Source organism: Trichoderma evansii (assembly GCF_050947405.1).
Source record: "Trichoderma evansii strain SZMC 28006 chromosome Unknown GGI43scaffold_9, whole genome shotgun sequence".
Taxonomy (NCBI): domain Eukaryota; kingdom Fungi; phylum Ascomycota; class Sordariomycetes; order Hypocreales; family Hypocreaceae; genus Trichoderma; species Trichoderma evansii.
The window spans coordinates 486,759-505,620 of record NW_028145197.1 but is presented as its reverse complement, the minus strand read 5'-3'; the positions used below and the strand labels follow the sequence as shown (position 1 = coordinate 505,620).

The window sequence follows — 18,862 nt, the reverse complement described above, 5'->3', positions numbered from 1 at the left end:
TGTGTTATTAGTAGCTGTACATAAGTTTGCATGTGTGTCTATATGTACAGTAAATGGGCTGGGTGAATGGGCGTCTTGTTCTTCTTTGGGGTATGAAAAAGTAAAAGTATAAAATATAATAATAATAGATAAACTTATTAATAGTACGTCAAAAGTTTTGACTGAAATGGATAGCTCCCGTGAAGCTTTTTACTACTGCGAATTGTGGAGTTGTTGTATGTAAGGGTGTATTTAGCACACCTCAAGTGTCAACAATATGCAGGGACTTTATTGAAGATGTCTTGGCTTGAAATAAACTTTCAACTTACAAGATGTTACTATTATTCCCATCTTTTATAGGAAGCGCAGTGGATGTGACAGCTCCACAGTTTATCGAGAATGGCAGGGCGGGAAATGCCGCGAAGGTTCATCTTAGTCGAGTTGAGCTGTCAACTCGTACTGCTACGGTATCATTGAACTCATAGTACGAAGTAGGTACTCTCACTGTCAACTCTACGAGAACATGGATTTTGTTACTACCTTATGTAAGATGAAGAGCAAATAGCCTGATCGATCTGGCGGTGAGAGTGGAGGTTACGCGTTGGCGGCATTTGTTTATGCCGCTATTCAGTCGAGGTTGGCACGCCATACTACAAGCAGTAGCAGATCGTGATTATGGATTTTGCTTGCATTGAATTATTTGCCACAGTTGTCCTTCCTCCTGTTGATCAACAACTTCTTGTACGGAGAATGGATGATTCTACCGCCAGCATCTCCAGGTTAACCGCTCTTGGCCCTATAAACTGACGCTGCTACTGTCGCAGTAAACAAACAATTCGTCGCTTCTGCCACCTACCAATTGCCAACCGTCAGTTTCATGTCCCCCTGGCTGGAAAGACTGGAATTGTGGACCGCTGACAGGGGAAAACTACCGCTAAAATGTGTGTGCATGTAACATCAACGTAAGGCATCTATCGGATCGCTTCAGGCTGCAAAGCACACATGTCGGTGTTGATGCTGCTGTCGGCGAAGAAAAGACTCAATTGGGTCGCTGCAAATGGGATGCATTCAGCGCTTCTTTGCTTCTTCTCTGTCTCATCCTTGCATAAGACGCAGCTGCACCATTCAATCATTCAATTGACGGCGCTGTTAAAGAAAAAAAGCACCGTTCTTGGGCGTCTACAGGCTCAAGGGGTTGGTCGCTAGTGGCGTGTTCACCAATCAAGCCCCGCGATAGAGACGGTCCGCCGCTTTTTGGCAGGGCAACGGCCGTAAACAAATATCCCAACTAAGCGGCTGCAGGAGGTTGGGCCAACCAAGCGAAGCCACATCTGCACGCACTGCAGCCCTCTCCATATTTGACTATCACATCTCACTCCATTGGGGAATCTCTGATCCTCCTTGTGCCTTTTTCTCTTCTTTATCCATTTTGCAGTCGTTGACACGATTATATCATACATTAACTTGTACTGTACATCGTACTATTGTTATTCCCGTCCAGCGTTGTGGGCGTCTATTTTGTTGGGTTAGCGAATTCAATCACGTACATAATAAACCGACCAGCCTCTGGAGAGCGAATCTCGGCTCGCTCTCTCTTTTAAGCTTTCTTTATTTCACCCCCCTCATGCCCCGGCAGTCGAGGGCACAGGGTCCAGACTTTGACATCCACAACGACCCAGCCTGCAGTGGCCCTAGCATGGAAGACGAATACCGCTACGAAGAAGACGTAGACGAGAGTGTCCTTCAACACTACGACGACGAAGAAGGCGACATGTCCCACGTAGACGGCGGCGACAACAGCTCGCACGAGAACGAGGACGACGTCTTCAGCGACAACAGCCCGCGCAGCTCCATGGGCTCAGTGTCCGAGGACGCCCCTCGCAAGAACGACGCCAGATCTCCGCGCATTTCCGACATCCAGCAGTACGAGACCGAGGCCGACTTTGTGCCCTCCGCCAAGGGTGCCCCGCGACCGCCTTTCAGGTCGCCTTCGTCTGTCAAGAATTTGCAAATGAACTCTCCAGCGCCGTCTGTCTCGGGCGGCCAGCCTCGCTCTGGGCGTCGCAGCGCCTTGCCCACCGTCTCTCGCATAGGCTCGCCGGGCAGCAGCCAGCCGCCGCAGTACTCGCCCAAGAAAACCCCGCCGCGCTTCAAGAAAAACGACCCGCCCCTGGTGCTTCTGCACGTCACTCTGCTGCCGCTGCGATGGCCGTGGGGCGAAGTCTTGGACGAGGCCAAGACCAGTGAGCTGAGCGAGGGCGTCAAGACGCTGCGAGAGGCCTGGCGAGAGCTCCAGGACACCATTGGCGACACCATCCAAGACCGTGGTGTCCTTTTGCCCCACCCTCAGAACGACTTTGAGGTTATGGAAGAGCGCCTTCTGGAGGCTCTGGAGCTCCCCTTTAAGCGACGAGCACGTATCCTGGAATGCGGCCACTACCTAGGCCCTTCCAACGAGATGCCTTTTGCTGATGAGCACGACAGCGATGAAGACGATGCCTTTGACGAGGACGGAGAGATGCTCCCCAGCAATGATAAGAAGCCGACTCACTGGTGCACCACCTGTTCTTCTGAGATTCCAGTCGACGCTCTCGGAGCCGGCAAAATTTATCGCGTCAAGGTCTATGCTAGCAACGGCTTGATGAGGGCTGGTGCGTGGGAGGCCTGCTGGAAGGAGATGGAGCGAGTCGACATTGAGCTGGAGCCCATGATGGACGCCAAGCTTCAGGACGAACTCGTCCACATCGCCGCGCGTCAGGACAAAGTCATTCACTCCAAGAGCAGAGCAGGCAGGCGGCCAATATCATCTCGTATCCAGGATGTTGAGGATGAGCGGGAAGACGAGGATTTTGATGACCATGTTCGCGAAGAGAATGATGGCGACGAGTCCTTCATGGCACAAGATGGAAAGGCACACCGCCGACAGACCTCATACGACACGAATTCTTCCGGCAAGTACCGCCAGCATTCGACCAGATCTTCCATGGGCGGCCGGTCATCGATGGGATTCGCGCCCCAAGACGAATCGTCTGGCAAACAACAGCGGCGTTTCAAGGCCGGCAGCTTTCCCGACATGGCTGTCAGCGCCTTCAAGGCACTGCTGGATGATAAGAGAAACCTTGCTATCCTCCTCCTGAGCGCCCTCACTGTGGTAGTTGCGCTTCGTGGTGGCGTTGGCAATCGACTTGATGATGTTGTTTCCTTCCAGCCGCTTGGTACAGATGCTGAGGTGCCGACAGCAGTCCTGAGGGAAGGTGGCGAAGGAGAGGGAATAGAGTTAGAGGGAGAGGCTGGAACTGCAGATGGAACCTCGCCCGTGGATGACATCCTGTCTCAAATCAACAATGACGAAGAGAACCCTTGCCCTGCCGTGGAGCCACAGACCGTTGAGAAGTGGATGACTGCTACAGTCACCGAGATGTCCACTGTGGCCAAGACCGACATGCCATCTGTGGATTCGGACTCTTCTGACGACGACGACGACGACGAAGAGACTATTGTGGATAAGATGCTTGCAGGAGAGACGCTTACTTTGGGCGAGGATTATGTTGAGGATGAGGAGGATATGCATGGACAAGGATATTCGAGCTGGTTCGGGTTCAAATGGTAATTTATTTTCTTCTTCTGCTTCTATTTTCTTCCCTTTCTCTTTCTATCTCTCTCTGCTATTTTGACCAGCGAATGATGAAGAATACCAATGATGTAAGTATGCAAGTAACGAGCTGGAAAGACGGATATATGCCGCGACGGATATGATTATGTTTATTTTGGGGAGTGGAAAATTCTGTAATTAGCTTGAGAGAGATGCGTACTTATAATAAGACTGGAATGTTGGATTGTTGTACAATGGAAGTCTTTTGGATATTATTTAGTGCCCAGATACCTAGGTGGTGGTTTATTTGATTGCGCGAAGCCCATTATACATACCTTGGTACCTACCTATTTAGAGGACAATGAAACAATAAATAGACTTGTTTTCAAACATATATCTATTTCCCCGTCTTGGTGTTAAACGTAGCCGATCATGTCTACGCTTTGAAACATTGAGGTGATAAATGGCCGTCTATTTATTCATGCACGTTTCATAGGCCTAAGCTTTGTGGCTTGACGCTGAAGAAATACAGGACCCCACTAGCCGCGGCGGCTACGTCAACTGTATTACAAAAGTGTCATCCCGAGCGATAGGTACCCGTCGCCAAGCTGGGGACGCGCGCCCAATTATATGGTGATGCAGTGTATTATTACAGGTAGCGGAAACCAATCAAGGTAGATAAAAAAATAATAGACAAAATGCTGTAGCCCGTATGTTCATATCCTTGCGCTGGCGTAACGAAAGAATCTATGGCCCCCTTCTTTTTCTAATTTTTCTGTCCAACGCCCAAGGTCATCAATTAAATAGTCGTATGTTCATAATTCCAACCTCGGCGCTCTGTCGCCGCTGTTACCATTGGTTTTTGTCATCATTATCCATTACAGCCTGATGTAAATGTCCATGCAGTCGATCCTCCATTCCCGCTTGCCCAGCATATTGCGCAGCCACTCGAAGCCAACGCCCGTCCACTCGTTTCTCAGCACGGCAATCTCCTCGGCGGCGGCGCGGGCTGCGGCTTTGGCGGTGGAATTGAGCATATCGACGACGGACTCATTGAAGGCGTGATGGGCGAGAAGGTCGCTTGCTTCGTCTTCGAGGAACGGCGTGGCGACGGTCGGTCGGGGCTGGAACCAGTTGCTGCCGAGGTCGAAGAAGCAGCGGTCGGACCAGTTGCAGGAGGTGAGGAAGAGGATGAGGAGGAGGACGGAGCAGTAGACGCAGGGCCGGTTGAGGAAATAGGTGCAGATGAAGAAGAGAAGGATGAAAGCGGGCGAGGCGTTGGTTGGGATGAAGAGGAGCGGGAGCCAACTGTGGATTGTATTGTTAGCTGGCTGTGGTGATTTACAAAGAGACAAGGGATGGTATTGAGATGCTTGGGGGAACAAGGGGAAACGAACCTGCGAAGGCAAAACATGGCGGCTTCGGTGGCGGCGATACCAGAGACGAAATATAAAGGAAAGAGAGCGAGATTAATCCCGAGTGGAGGAGGGAGTTGAAAAGTTGAAGCTCCCTTGAGAGTGGAAAAAGGTCAAGAGTGGCGAGGCCTGTTATGTGGTATTACTGAAATTGAATAGCCAAGCATGTGATGGAGAGTCCAGCTCAGAGACAATAGCAAAATGAATTCAATTCCCAAAATAAGCAACAAATGAGCAAAATTGGGGAATTTGTCCCTTCTCATGTAAGACGGACAATATTACTGCTGGCAGTTTTGTCGTAGAAAAGGTCCAAGATAGCTGGAGATATGATAAACTCTACTGGCGCTCAAGTCGAGGTGAGGCTGAGCTAGTGGTGCGCCACACGAGGCTGTGGTGGACTCGACACCGCATTTTCCCAGTCTTCCCCTGTGTCTTTCATGCTGCCTTGGTGTTGGGCAAATAGCTGTATTCAAAGAGGTTTTTTTTCTTGCTAAATTTAGACAGACTCATGTCCTGTACTACTTGATTTTTTTCATTGGCTTTTTTCCCTTCCCTTCTTCCTTATCTGTCTCGCTTCGGGCTTTGTGGTTGGGCATCTGTGACGTGCTGGGAGGTGTGGTGTGTGTGTGTGAGTTGGCAGCAGTGGGTACATGCTAGTGCACGCATAAAGGCACTGAAATGCCTTGCTGTTTTTTTCTCCTTTGTTGATTTGTTGCCTGATTGGACTGTTACTAAAATAACTAGTCCCGTAAAATTCTCTTCCCTTTTCCAAGCGGATTTCCTTTCATCTCGAGTTTCCCCTTGTTCGTGCATGAAATCTCCAGACATTCTAAAAAGGCAAGGTTTTGGGCTCTTCGTGCTGACTAACACGCCGGAGCTTAAACTCTTCAGCAGCCCGTGCGCCGCAAACTGGTGGGATTTACAGGCGCGTCTCCAGTGGAGGCTCTAGCGCAAACAAGCGTCCTCCCGCACATCTTTGTTTCCGCGGCTAGTGGCCAGCAGAAGCAGAAGCACGCACTAGACTAAGAAATTTAGCTGGCCGCCATAGCGAGGCTGCCTTGTGCTGCGCTACGCTACGGCCGAGTGAATTGTGACCTGACTTGGGCCAAGTTTTTTTTCCACTCCTTTCAACAAAACTTCCCGACTCCAGACCCGAAGCGCATACAACATCTCTGTTTCTCCCAACCTCCATCCTCCATCCTTCCTCCTCGCCATCACCCTTATCTTCTCTCCTCCCCGCACTCGCCGCAAAGGTTCTTCAACCCCTCCAAACAAGAAACAAAAAAAGACACGCAGCGTCGGGCCGCTCCACTCCCGCCTCCACGTCTTCTCTCGCGCAGCGCGGCAGCGGCAGCCAATTCTGCATTGCATCGCATCGCTCCGTCGCCTCCCAATTCGCAGCTCGTCTCCATCATGGATCTGCCTCCTGCACCAACTCCGCCCGTGTCTGGCGGCGTCGGGCCCAATTCAGAGCGAACCGCCAATCTGCTGAACCTGCTCAAGTTTAGTGGCCCCGGCGGCTCCAAGGAGCCGCTGCAGGCGTTGAACCAGAGCGGCCAGGGTCAAGCTCAGGCTCATGCTCAGGCTCCGCTGCCAGCATCCTTATCATCCGCCCAGCAGCATCAGCAGGCCGGCGAGTCACCCTCCCAGTCTCATTCCCACCCAGAGCCATCGTCGGTGCAGCAGCAGCAGCCTGAGAGGCAAAACGATGAAGACGACGAAGACGACGAAGAGCAGTACCAGCGTATCCAACATCTCCAGATGCAGTCCCAGAACCAGTTCCAGCCCCGTATCCATCAGCCAGCCCCTACGGCGGCCGATCCAACGGGCCTGCTCGCTGCCCTTATGAGAGGCACTCACGAGATTGAAGAGCCCAAGCCTGCTCCCACGCCGCCCCAAGTCCAGGCCCAGCCTGCGAATCCCTTCGCCAACGGAACGCCGCCCCCTGATACGAGATCGTACCTTCTCAATCTCCTCAACAGGCCCAAGCCTAGCCAGACCGACCAGCCTCTGCTGGTTGAGTCTTCACGCTCTAATCAACACACCCCACAATCGCAGGAGCATATGTCAGAGACGAGCAGCCGCTACTATGGCCATCACCAGCAACAGAACCAGCAGCAGCACTTGCAGCAGCAGCAGCATCCGACCGCATACCACCCGCAACAATTGTACCAGCAGCAGGTCGAGGCCTTTGCTGGGCATGGCACTGCCAACGCCAACCCCATCTTCTCTCCTACACCAAAGGACCCCGCAGATGTGTCGGTTCTGTACCAGGCACTGGCGGGCACATTGAACCAGATGTCGCCTCATAGTACCGGCAGCGCCCACGGCTCTGGCCCTCCGCCTGCATTCCACATCTTGAAGAAGGATCAGAGCTCGCCAGCAGGCTCTAATCCCTTCGCCGGCAGCGAGCGAAGCTCTCTGCAGAGTCCCCCCCAGCAGTTTAGACATAGTCTTGACCGGGCTTCATCTCTTCATTCGCATCAATCGCACCATTCGCATCACTCTCAGCACTCTCACCATTCTACTCAGCAGTCTATAAAGCAGACGCCCACGACTTCTGATTTTGGCAGCTTCGTCAACATTGATAAGAACAGAGAGACTGTTTCCGAGGCCGTTCATGATCTTGCCGGTAGAGCCGATCGCGACGCCCAAGAGGCCTTGGACAGGGCTGAGCGTGAGACCGGATCCAACTATGCCGACAGTGCCACCGTCCGACCTCATGATGAGAGTGACTGGGTTCAACCGTCCAACTACTCTGATGCTACTCGCTCCATTGAGAAGCACACGATTGAAGAGATCAAATCTGATCACGAGCACCGCGGATTTGGTTCCTCTGAGGAGCATCTTTCCAAAGAAGAGGCTCGCGAACCCAGAGAGATTGACAATCACGGAATTGCGGACAGCTGGGAGAGCGCTGATCAGGATGAGATTGTCGTCATCGAGGAAAAAGAGGCTCCTTCCGTCAGAGTCTACAACTTCCCGATGAAGCCATGGATTTCCATCACGCTTCAAGAGGACACCACCGAGCCTCGACCTCAGTTCCGCGAAGAGTCAATCATGGACGTTGCCCATCTCAAGAAGGACTTTGATCAGATTGATCGCAACTTGTACACTGCCTCTCAGTCATACATGACACACGGCATGTCCAAGCAGGGTGGCTTACGTGTCATTCGTCAAGACGATGGCAAGGACGCAAAGGTTTTTAGAGATACCAAGGACCGCATCTTCAACGTCGCCATGTCTGTCACCCCACACGATTACGAAGGTGTTCCCCGGGAGGCTATTATTGCTACTGGTATCAGCGGCACTGTCTACTGGGTCCAGATTAAGGATGGTGAAAAGGATCACCTCGAAGATCCTCATCTTGAGCAGTACGGCTTCGCGCTGCCTCCCATCAACTCCCAAGAAGGCGACGCTCCTGGTGGTGCCCTCAAGACTCGCGCCCGAGCTTCTACCAACCACCCCGAGTTCTTCGCCGTCGGTCGCGGCAAGTCTATTCACTTCATCTGGCCGTCCTTTATCCTGCAGAACGATCTTTTCAAGCCCGGACACGACCGCGTCGCGGATACCGAGGCACTGCTGAGCCAATGCTCTCTCAAGATCAACACTGGCAAGGCTGGTAAGGACTTTACCTTTAGCCAGGACGACTCTGTTGTTGTCTCGCTGGACAAGTCTGGCCGCGTCAAGTTCTGGGACGTTCGCGATCTCACCGCCGTCAAGGAAGGCTCAGATCCTCGCAACCCCGCCCCTGCTCATTCGTCTTTGGAGATTAAGGAGCCTTTGATGACTCTGGCTAGTACTCCAGAGGGCGAAAAGGCTTGGCCGACATCTGTGCTGCTCCTCGACAAGCAGCGCCCTTACCAGAAGCGATGTGCGCTGAGATACATGATTGTTGGCATGAAGCAAAACCACACTCTACAGCTGTGGGACCTCGCTCTAGGCAAGCCTGTTCAAGAGTTCAACCTGCCTCACAGCAAGGAATCCGATGCCGTTTGCAGCGTCATGTATCACCCCGCCAGTGGCATGATAATCATCGGCCACCCCACTCGCAACTCGGTCTACTTTGCGCATCTTTCGGCTCCCAAGTATAACCTGAAGAACGTTTCTCAGGCCGAGTACATCCAGAAGTTGGTCAACCAGGACCCCTCTATTCCCCAGCCAGATAGTACTGCTGTCATTAGCGGCGTTCGAGAGTACTCCTTTGCCAACCGTGGCATTCTGCGTAGCTTGGACATTCTTGCTACACCTGCCATGGTCCAGGACACAGACGAGCCAACGTTGTTTGAGCTGTACGCCATGCATTCCAAGGGCGTTGCTTGTCTGATGATCAAGCAGGCTGAGCTGGGATGGTCCAAGGACAACAAGGTGCTTGATCCTGTCGATGCCGTTATCGAAGGCGTTGTCACAGTGTCCAAGTTGAAGACTCCTGTGCAGACGGATCTTACCAACGGTACAACCACCGAGCACACTACCCCGGTGCGCATTGCCACTCGGTCTGCGACAAGAGAGATTCTGCAGCAGCCTGCTCAGGCCGTTTCTTCTGAAGCAGCAACTACTCCTCGGGGCATCGAACAGCAGGTAACTACTCCTGCCAAGCCTAAGAACGACGCCAGAGAGGTTGAGACGCCGGGACAGTCATCTAAGGAAAACCACCCCGAGAAGCCTGAGCGTAAGCAGCGCAAAAAGAAGGGCAAGGATGCCGAGGCTAATGCCAACGGATCGGCATCAGTGCACAAGGGCGAGGCTGCTGCCTCTTCCAATAAGAGCGCTATCAACAGCCTGGCTGGTGGCATCTCGTCTGAGGCATTCGACTCTGCCATTGGCAGCCTGGAGACTAGGCTCGGAGCCACTGTGTCTGACACCTTCAAGACTTCGCTGAATAACTTGCACAACAAGATCAACGACAGCGCTCGTGTCAGGGACGAGAGCTTCAACCAGCATCAGCTGAAACTGCTCGACATGGTATCGGAGATTCTGAACGAGAACACCCAGAAGGTGCTCGAGAACTTGATCCACCAGCAGTTTACTGATGTCGTGATTCCTTCAATTGGGGACAAGACTAGCAAGGCCGTGGCCGATTTGGTTCAGAATAAGATTCAGGTCAACATGGCTTCGTCTGTGCAGAAGGAGATCCAAAGTGCCCTGCCTCATGCTGTTAGCCGCTCGCTACGATCCAACGATTTCATCAACGCCATCTCTGATAGAGTCAGCAATGTGGTCACCTCTAGCGTGCAACAGGAGGTCATTTCCACAATTTCTCAGCGTTTGGCGCCCACGTTCAACAACATTGCTACCCAGGCGGCTCAGCGTGTGGCTACTGATATTCACAAGCAGTACCATGAGCAGTTTGAGCAGCTGAAGGCGCAACATGCCGCGGACAACAACAAGATTGACCAGCTTCTTTCTTATGTTACCCGGTTGTCGGATATGGTGTCTACCATGGCAGCTTCGCAGTCGTCGCTCCAGGCCGAGTTCCTTAAGTTTAAGCAACAGCCTGTTGAGCTTCCTGTCGTTACTGCTGCCGGCGGCATCAATGTTCCACACGCCGCCAGCGTTGCTCACAGCATCGGATCCCATGGCTACGCTAACACTGTGGCCAGCCACCGCACAAGCTTCCCGCCTAGCCAAGCTCCCAGCCAGGCTACTAGCCACCCCCAGCAGTATGGAAGCCCTCAATACATGCGTGGATCTCAACATATGGCAAGCCCCCATGGATCGGCTGCTCCCTCGGACCACGTCGGACCCGTCAACAATGTGAGTGCACTTGCTGGTGCCTATGCCAGCCAGATGAACAAGACCGAGGCCGAGGCCGACAACGACCTGTTGCAGCGTATCCGAGTCATCGAGACAGCCATTGCCGAAAATCGTCTGCAGGACGCCATGATCCAATGGATCCAGAGTGGCCGCGAGACGGAGATTTTCCGCCGCTGCCTGAGCCGATACCCTCCTGGCAAGTTTGATTCCCTGCAGCCGCTGATGCTGCTGGTCGTGATTGCGACCATTTCCAAGGACTTGAAGCCGAACCCGCGTTTGAAGGAGGAGGTTGAATGGATTGAGATGGCTGTGAGGTCGTTTGGCGCCAGCCTGCCCAACTACGTGAGTATATTTCCATGTCTCTTTTGGAAGAATAATTGCCAGATATGCTAACCTTGAGTGCTATAAATTATAGAACTGGGATGACGACATGTCTCGTGAGGTGATGAAGAGCACATCGCAAACGATGCAGCTGCTCATTACCCGCGTGCAGCCTTTGATTGCTGGCATCCAGGACGGCTTCCCTACAGATCCCTTCCTGGCCAACCTTGACAGAGGCAAGCTCGAGTGGATTGTGCAAACATCCAACCACATCTTGGCCAACTTTTACTAGACGACAGCAGCGATGGTTTTGTTTTTTTCATAATGGTTTCTTATTTTCTTATTTTATATATTGCCTGGCGTACGCGAACGTAAAAGCCCAGTTGCATGATGCGGATACTTTTTTTTTTATTTTAATTCATGTCGAATACTGTACATTTTAGTAGAGGAAATGGACTTAGGGAAATATCATGTGTAATATCTCAATTTTCACACTATATCACGCGACTATTTGTTCTTCTTTTGAGTTGTGACCCCTGCCTATTGTCTTTTTTGCCAAGCAGCTGTGGTTTTATAGTTTGTATTTCTTATCTACCCGCACCTACAATACGGGCGAGGAAAAGTTTAAAGTGTCGTGCCGCATACGTAATGCCACACGTCACGCAGCAATTTCAGGACATTGGTGGTGTTTCGTAGCCGAATACGTATTCTGCGGGCGTCCGGAAGTTTTATTCGCATTTAGTCACTTCATTTACTGGCGAAGATGGGATGTTTTCGTGATAGTATTTTAGGCTGCATGGAATCTGACGAGTGTCTTCGGAAATAAAGCATATTTGCTCCTTTATAATACTATAGATCCTTATTTATAGGCTTTTGCTTTGCATTGGAGTGAGCTTGATTTCTTGTTGGGGTCGGCTCGAGTCTTGGCATTGATGATACTTCCGTAGCTGCCGAGATGATGAGCGGCAAAGGGGTAATGGAAGAGGGAAAGAGGTATTAAATACTATAGATATGCCGAAGAAGGAATATCTTGATTGGGATGGAGTTATATGAGAGAGATTTGGATATGTGGCGATGTAGTCATGTCGTCATTCATTTGACTTTTAAGATCATAGTTTCTGATCATATATTGTGTTGAGCAGTTTGGCATATATATAGATAAATGCAGGCGTGTAAGCTTTCTGTGCTCGCGTGATTGTTTGCCTCCCCCTTTTCCTTCTTCTTCTCTTTGTTTTTTAGGAATCGAGGTTTTGAAGAAGTGTGACGCTGTATGTCGTGTGAACATGGGACTCTTTAAGGATGTTGTTGAACCAGCGAGTATGTCAAGAAGAACAAACAATACAACGATCCAACCTATCGTATCAGCTTTTTCCAAATAGATTAAGTTCATAATACTGACGGACTGCAAATCCACACCAATAGCCATCACTCTCGCCTTCACAGCCGGAACGCTGATTAACCGGCGGCGTTTGAAACCGCATCATCATCAACGTGACATCGAATCCATACCCGAATGCATATCCGGCGAGAAGAGGACTGACGTCTCGTCAGTCGAGCGCAGGAAGAATAGGAAGAATAAGGGCTCGGACATGCTCGTCTTTCGATTGCTGTCGTGGATCTTTGGCACGTTTCCGTTTTTGTGCGAGATATGGTATTGGCTTTTGACGTACTGGTTCGTTTTTGATGATCCACCCCCCTTTTTACAAAATTGAAGAAGAAGAATGGGATTGAAGCTGATTTTTATTATTCTTTTCTACAGGGTATATCAACTTAGCCGTGCATTTACAGCCTGCTCCATCGCCGGCTATCCTCACATCTATGCTCTCGCCAAGCAGCACGCCCTGCAGCTCCTCGCCGTTGAACGCTTCCTCCACATCGACTTTGAACAGTCTTTTCAGATGAACATGCTCACGAACCACGCCTGCGTCATGCCGGTCTTGCAGTACATCTACCACTCGCACATCATCGTCGGCGTCGTCTTCATCATTTATACTTACACGGTGCTGCCGCAGCCGGTGTTTCGGCGCATCCGCCGCACCATTGCCATGGACAACTTCATCGCCTTTGTCATTGTCTCGCTGTGGAGATGCTATCCGCCGCGGATGCTGCCGCCAGAATACGGCTTCGTGGATGTGCTTCAGGCAGGACAGACTGGTTCCATATGGACGGATAATAAATTTAGATTGACGATTGCGGCGATGCCAAGCTTGCATTTCGGGACGTCGCTGCTGTTTGCCGTGTGCCTGGCGAGATTCAGCCCGCATACGATTGTACGGTGTTTGGCGCCGCTGTGGCCTGCGGCGATGTTTGTGACGATTATAGCGACGGCGAACCACTTTGTGTTGGACGTGGTGGTGGGTGCGATGGTGCCACTGCTGGGGTGGAGGTGGAATCGGGGCGTGCTGGTGCTGAAGCCGCTGCATGATTGGATGCTGTCGCCGGTGACTCATCGGATGGATTGGGATTATGATTTTGAGAGTAGCGAGTGAATGTAACTAGTTAACTACATGTAACTATGTGGAAATGAATAACGAATCATTTAACAATTCACTTATAAAAGAGAATACCAGTTTTAACTATTTGACTAACACTTAGTATAATAATAAATATATAGTGCTCAAAATATTGTCAATCGTTCTAACCTTTTACTTTACATCTCACTGTTTGTGTTACACAGTGACTAGCCATCTCTCATCACCCAACCAAAATGCCTGTGCCCGTCGAAGCCATTATCAAAACATATCCCTTTGATCCAGAAGACGTGGAAAGAGTCGCCTTTCGCCGCATAAAGAACAAGATTGAAATCGTCGAGCCGGACCCTTCATGGCCACAGTCCTTTGAGGCTCTCAAAGAGCGCATCGTCTCTGCCTTGGGCTCAACCATTGTCGAACTCTCTCACGTTGGATCTACCAGCGTGCCCGGTCTACCCGCCAAAGCCCTCATCGACATCGACCTGACTGTCAAAGATGTTCTAGACGAGGACTCGTACGTGCCGCAGCTCCAGGCTGCAGGTTTCGACTTCTTATTTCGTGAGCCAAAATGGCATCAGCATCGCTTCTTTGCTGCGTACGAGCCTAATGCAAACTTGCACGTCTTTGGGCCAGACTGTCCCGAGACTGTAAAGCACAAGATCTTTCGGGACTGGCTTAGGAAGACGCCTGCGGATAGGGATCTGTACGCGCAAGTGAAGAGAGAGGCGGCGGAGGCGGCTCGCAAGGGAAACGAGACTATGAATGAGTATGGTGCGCGCAAAGATGAGGTTGTTGCGGCGATTCTGAATAGGGCGTTTCGGGATTTGGGCTATATTGAGTAGTGGGCGGCATGGTATCCTGTCAGCTTATAACTCTTTGGGTTCTTGATGATTGATTGGTTGAAAACATAGATCTAGCTATATGATGTGGTCTTACGGGCAGTACGTGATCTATAGTCTATCATGATTATACCGCGTCTCTCTTCATGTCCGCCATAACCTTGGCTTGTGTCGCGTGACCAATATCCTTAAATATCCTCCTAGCAGCCACGAGCAGCTCGATAACGTTGCCAGCCAGCCAAAAACCTCCATTCTGAGAACTCAGATTCAGCCACTACACTGGCTGGAGATACGTAGTTTATGCGTGGGCTGGTAACGCTTAATGACGCCGTGGCGCGCCACGTTCAGCTACCCGGTGCATCGGTATCAGGGCAAGGCTGGATACATGTACGTATCCTGCTTTACCAGACCAGCCCTGACCGTGGATAGTGACTTTAGGTCTGTTATAATCTGGACTCAAAAAGGCGAGTGTGGGCTTCTGTGTTAATATAAGATATTCATAGTCTTTGGCGAGATCTGCTGCTTTACTATGAAGGATATGATGATACAATGGCTCACAGTTCACACATCAGAGTCACAGTAGAGCGTAGTAGTTCTTGAAGCGTTAATTACTCAAATGGTGCTCTATCCTGCTCTATCCTGCTCTATCCTGCTGTAGAGTTATGGTATCAAATATGAATTACTTCATCAAATCCCTGATATAGCATTTTTATATCCCGCATCTCCAAGAGTCTCGTGCCTCATCCAAGTCTATGAGAAGACATGGTGATATTCTTACTTTTGGACCTTCTGGAATCAGGCGCCGATCAATTCATTTGTTTCACCATATTACTGTAGGTATCGTTGACTCAGACGAGTTAATGGAGCCCACAGTCGTTTCGCTGCCTTGGCTGCTCTCTGCATTGCACAGCATCTCGCTGGCTCGTGGTCGTGGAAGTAGATCCGTCAACCCAGCTCGGTCGATAATAACTTCTGTGTTGATACCGCGACGGAGATTAGCGGCAATTTCGGCAACTGTGTCTCTGTTTAGTATAAGAAATGCTTCATTAAGTGGGAAAAGAGGTGACTCCTACTCATCGTATCCGTTAAAAGAGGTTTCGCCTTTATGGGCTTCACTACACAGAGGAGCTCTTTAGCATAAGCTGCAGCAGTTGCAGCAGCGTAGTAATTCCATTCGTTGTTCTTGTGAGCGTCTGCGTAGTTGCTTATTCCTCGTATCGCAATGCATGGGAAATCGTTCATTAGACCTGCAGCTTCCGTCTCAAAGCAGAGCACTTTCGTTTCATCATCAGCGTAGATGTGCCTTTGCTTTGCATCTCTTATAACTGAGTTTCCAGATGCAACACATCCGTAAAAGACGTCGATAGCTCTCCTTGAGTTCCGTGGCTGGCGTATAACAAGACCGCTCTTGTCACAGTTTCTGCAATTAGACAATCCCGTTCTATGCTCGATATCCGTATCCATGGCGAATAGCAGATCATTTTCCGGCCTCTGGAAGCGTGAATCTTCGCTCAAAAGCTTTAAATGTTGGTCAATTCCTCCATATCTCGTCGGATTATTGTGTCTTCTCTTTACTTCGGGTAGTGCACTGAGTAAGATTGGTGGTGGAGAATTGAGATGCCGATACCAAACTAGATCAAAAATGTCATTTTGCCATGCCATATCATACTGAATGACCCCCCCAGAGGCTTTGTTTGGCTGGCTGACGACAACATCACCAAGTCGGATGTCGTGCTCCTCTGTAGGTGCACCTCCTGCTGTGCCCACCATTAACAAGAATCTCAACTGAGGAAAAGACCACGTCATATCTTTAGCAAGACGAGTAGCTAGACCTGTACTCCGACGGCCGGATGGAAGACAGCCAATCACGATACGATGTTTCCCAATCCTGCCAAAGAAATATGTGTTGCTATCATTCTGTTCTGCTAATTCTGGACCAAGAAGGTCTTCATCTAGCATCGCACAAGCCGCCTCATATACTTCTTGTCTGGCACAGATCCATCCCACAGTAAAAGTTTCTTTGGATGTCATATCTTGTCATTTAATGTATAGGATTGGACGAGATTATAGCCGTTTAGAATATGAAGAAATCTGATATTGTGAAATTTTATAACACTCAAGTCTTGTCCATATCAAAGGCAAGAGGATGGTAGCCGTCTTACATATACATGCCTATAAATATGCCTACCTACCTATATATAACAGGTAGCAATAAGAAAGAGTCCCGCGTTAACTGTATCAACTTTGCGCGTTGGCGCCCCAATCGCGAGGTGGTTCCTTTGCTTCAGCTCATGCAAGCCTGGCGCGTATTAGCTGAACGACAGGGCTGGGCGCTTAAATAGCCGCACTCGTCAATGTCATTAATACTTAAAATATCGAAGCAAAGCGAGTACTGTCACTTCGTATGGGGCCGTTTTAAACCTCTTGATTGTATTTGGGAATTCTCTAATGCTGTGGAAGCGAATCCATGTCCGCTTTGAGCGAACTGGTCATCTAAACGCCCTCCAACGGCACTCCTTAGTGCACTGCCGGAAACGCGTCGAGGACATGGCAACCCAGATCAATAATAGTATTAAAAGTGTTATTTTGTTATTGTACTATAGTTTAGTTAAAATACGGGCTAGCCAGTCAAAGAGAAATTGTGCTGGTAGAAAATAAAGGCGGTGAGATGAGTCTTTTAATAGCAACCTCCGTATAAATTTAGTACTTCTTCAGGCGATGCGTAATATTTCATCATGCGATATGTCATTGGTCCAAAAATAGTAGCCCGGGGAATCTGGGGGATTGGATCACATAGAAAGGCATCGGCCTAGGATGTTTCATCATGCTTGAAAACATTACTCCCGCCATTACCACAGTGGCATGCACCAGTGACAGAGGATTCCCGGCTAGGCTTGTTTTAGTCACCATCAGAGTGCGCCTTACCGGACAACAATTCACTTATTAGAAATTCCCTTTCATCTGTTACAATCTTATGTAGTGAATTTTATAATGACAGAATTTTATTTCCCCACATCGTTGGTTCTATATTTTCTCGTTCTTGGACCAATACTTGCCGGCTAAAGCTACTTAGGACGCTATATCATTCGAGAAAGCTATATCTGCTTCAGCCCCCTTCAAATAGCCCTACTTACACTTTTACCTTTTTTAACCTTCTTTATATTGTCTTAGCATAATAAGTACTACTTTCCCCGATAGAGCAGTCTAAAGGAACCAACTTCATCAATCTTTCACCTCCTAGTCTACTTACTGTAGGGTCGCACGTCATGGCTTGCCCTGTGAATAACAAGGCAACCTCGAGAATTTATAAGAATATATTCCCTTCTACCAATCATACAAATGGTATCAACCAACCTCCCACTGGTGCCAATGCCAGTGTCACTGCCTCGCCGCATCACGACCTGGTATCTGATAGTGGCGAAGCGAATAGGCGGCATAAAAGAAGAGTATGGAAAGCCTGTGAGAGGTGCAGAATGAAGAAAATAAAGGTATAAAGCAAGTGTCATTAAATCAGGTAATGCATCTTGAATTCATCAACTGACATGGGATCGACAGTGCGATGGTAAATCCCCCTGCGTGAGATGTAAGGATGCTGGAGTACTGTGTGTGCTTGCTATACGTAAGAAGGTTGGGTACAAGCAATTGCCTATGGGGTAGGTCAATTGTCAAGTATATTGTTATTTTCAAATGCAAAAATCTAACGCAGTTTTTACATATATGCTGAGGTAATCGAAAATACTCAATTTGCTCTGACTTCTGCCGTTCAAAAGCTTTATGTCATGGTCCGCAATTCAGAGTCCTGGGAGCTTGGTGAGCCTAATCTGAACCATCGTGGCCTTCCTATAATCCACGATATCGTCAAAAGACTAGGATGCATTCACCTCAGCATTGATAACGATCTCCACATCCAGTCAGTCTTCCCTGAAGATACGGCCGGAATGATTCAACTAGTTCGCAAGCTTAAAGATCAACAGGACAAGGATAGAAACAACAGGCAAAATGATGATGATGAAGATGCTGGTTCTCAATCTCGCAACCGATTGGAACACATAAGCCTTGAACTCAATCGCTTCTACCCCAAGGAGTGTTATCACACAACTTCTGGAAGCAATCACACCATGTCACTACTTCCTCAGAATTCGACTGGCAGCGATAAAATAGAGTTGAGCCAAACCAATCCCAAAATTGGTATGGGTTTGTTATCTGACTGCTAAATCCAATTGTCGCCCGGCTCTTTTACACGCCAGACGGATAATTCTAAAAACATCATGCCAATTACGCCATTACAGACGCATCAAGCTGAAGGCATCCTTAGTAAGGACTTGCTAAGTCAAGGTCTCCTTAACTCAGAAGCCTGCAGTACTGAGCCCTACACCCACTCATATTCTCTACAAAATGTTATAACTGACAGGAGTGATCCTATGATCTGCTCCAGTTTTGATGATTTACCAATGATGTTTTAAGTGTGGTACAAAATACAGCATTTAT

General features: G+C 49.5%; 7 protein-coding genes across 7 annotated transcripts; 5 read left to right on the top strand and 2 right to left on the bottom strand.

Annotated features, from left to right (window-relative positions):
• Positions 1-1,357: 1,357 nt before the first annotated feature.
• On the top strand, positions 1,358-4,019 carry GGI43DRAFT_370342 (uncharacterized protein). The gene has a single exon (XM_083202534.1). It carries the CDS (start codon positions 1,604-1,606, stop codon positions 3,587-3,589), a length of 1,986 nt encoding a protein of 661 aa, XP_083060877.1. The 5' UTR covers positions 1,358-1,603; the 3' UTR covers positions 3,590-4,019.
• On the bottom strand, positions 3,982-5,266 carry GGI43DRAFT_370361 (bladder cancer-related protein BC10-domain-containing protein). Its single transcript, XM_083202536.1, has 2 exons — positions 4,969-5,266; positions 3,982-4,879 (listed from the first exon to the last, which is right to left on the bottom strand). Exons 1-2 carry the CDS (start codon positions 4,983-4,985, stop codon positions 4,450-4,452), a joined length of 447 nt encoding a protein of 148 aa, XP_083060876.1. The 5' UTR covers positions 4,986-5,266; the 3' UTR covers positions 3,982-4,449.
• An 841-nt stretch (positions 5,267-6,107) lies between these two features.
• Positions 6,108-11,928, top strand: GGI43DRAFT_370355 (uncharacterized protein). The gene is made up of 2 exons (XM_083202535.1): positions 6,108-11,085; positions 11,159-11,928. The coding sequence occupies exons 1-2, from the start codon at positions 6,400-6,402 to the stop codon at positions 11,354-11,356; spliced, it is 4,884 nt and encodes a 1,627-aa protein (XP_083060875.1). The 5' UTR covers positions 6,108-6,399; the 3' UTR covers positions 11,357-11,928.
• A 419-nt stretch (positions 11,929-12,347) lies between these two features.
• GGI43DRAFT_422693 (PAP2 superfamily-domain-containing protein) lies at positions 12,348-13,553 on the top strand (the record flags this gene model as incomplete). The annotated part of the gene is made up of 3 exons (XM_083208142.1): positions 12,348-12,381; positions 12,487-12,610; positions 12,824-13,553. The coding sequence occupies 3 exons, from the start codon at positions 12,348-12,350 to the stop codon at positions 13,551-13,553; spliced, it is 888 nt and encodes a 295-aa protein (XP_083060874.1).
• Positions 13,554-13,588: 35 nt separating this feature from the next.
• Positions 13,589-14,625, top strand: GGI43DRAFT_370335 (grpb/dephospho-CoA kinase). The gene has a single exon (XM_083202533.1). It carries the CDS (start codon positions 13,772-13,774, stop codon positions 14,375-14,377), a length of 606 nt encoding a protein of 201 aa, XP_083060873.1. The 5' UTR covers positions 13,589-13,771; the 3' UTR covers positions 14,378-14,625.
• A 338-nt stretch (positions 14,626-14,963) lies between these two features.
• Positions 14,964-16,502, bottom strand: GGI43DRAFT_404222 (purine and uridine phosphorylase). Its single transcript, XM_083205900.1, has 2 exons — positions 15,448-16,502; positions 14,964-15,388 (listed from the first exon to the last, which is right to left on the bottom strand). Exons 1-2 carry the CDS (start codon positions 16,403-16,405, stop codon positions 15,195-15,197), a joined length of 1,152 nt encoding a protein of 383 aa, XP_083060872.1. The 5' UTR covers positions 16,406-16,502; the 3' UTR covers positions 14,964-15,194.
• Positions 16,503-17,771: 1,269 nt separating this feature from the next.
• GGI43DRAFT_404221 (uncharacterized protein) lies at positions 17,772-18,762 on the top strand. The gene is made up of 4 exons (XM_083205899.1): positions 17,772-17,862; positions 17,930-18,027; positions 18,094-18,284; positions 18,349-18,762. Exons 3-4 carry the CDS (start codon positions 18,154-18,156, stop codon positions 18,425-18,427), a joined length of 210 nt encoding a protein of 69 aa, XP_083060871.1. The 5' UTR covers positions 17,772-17,862; positions 17,930-18,027; positions 18,094-18,153; the 3' UTR covers positions 18,428-18,762.
• Positions 18,763-18,862: the final 100 nt, after the last annotated feature.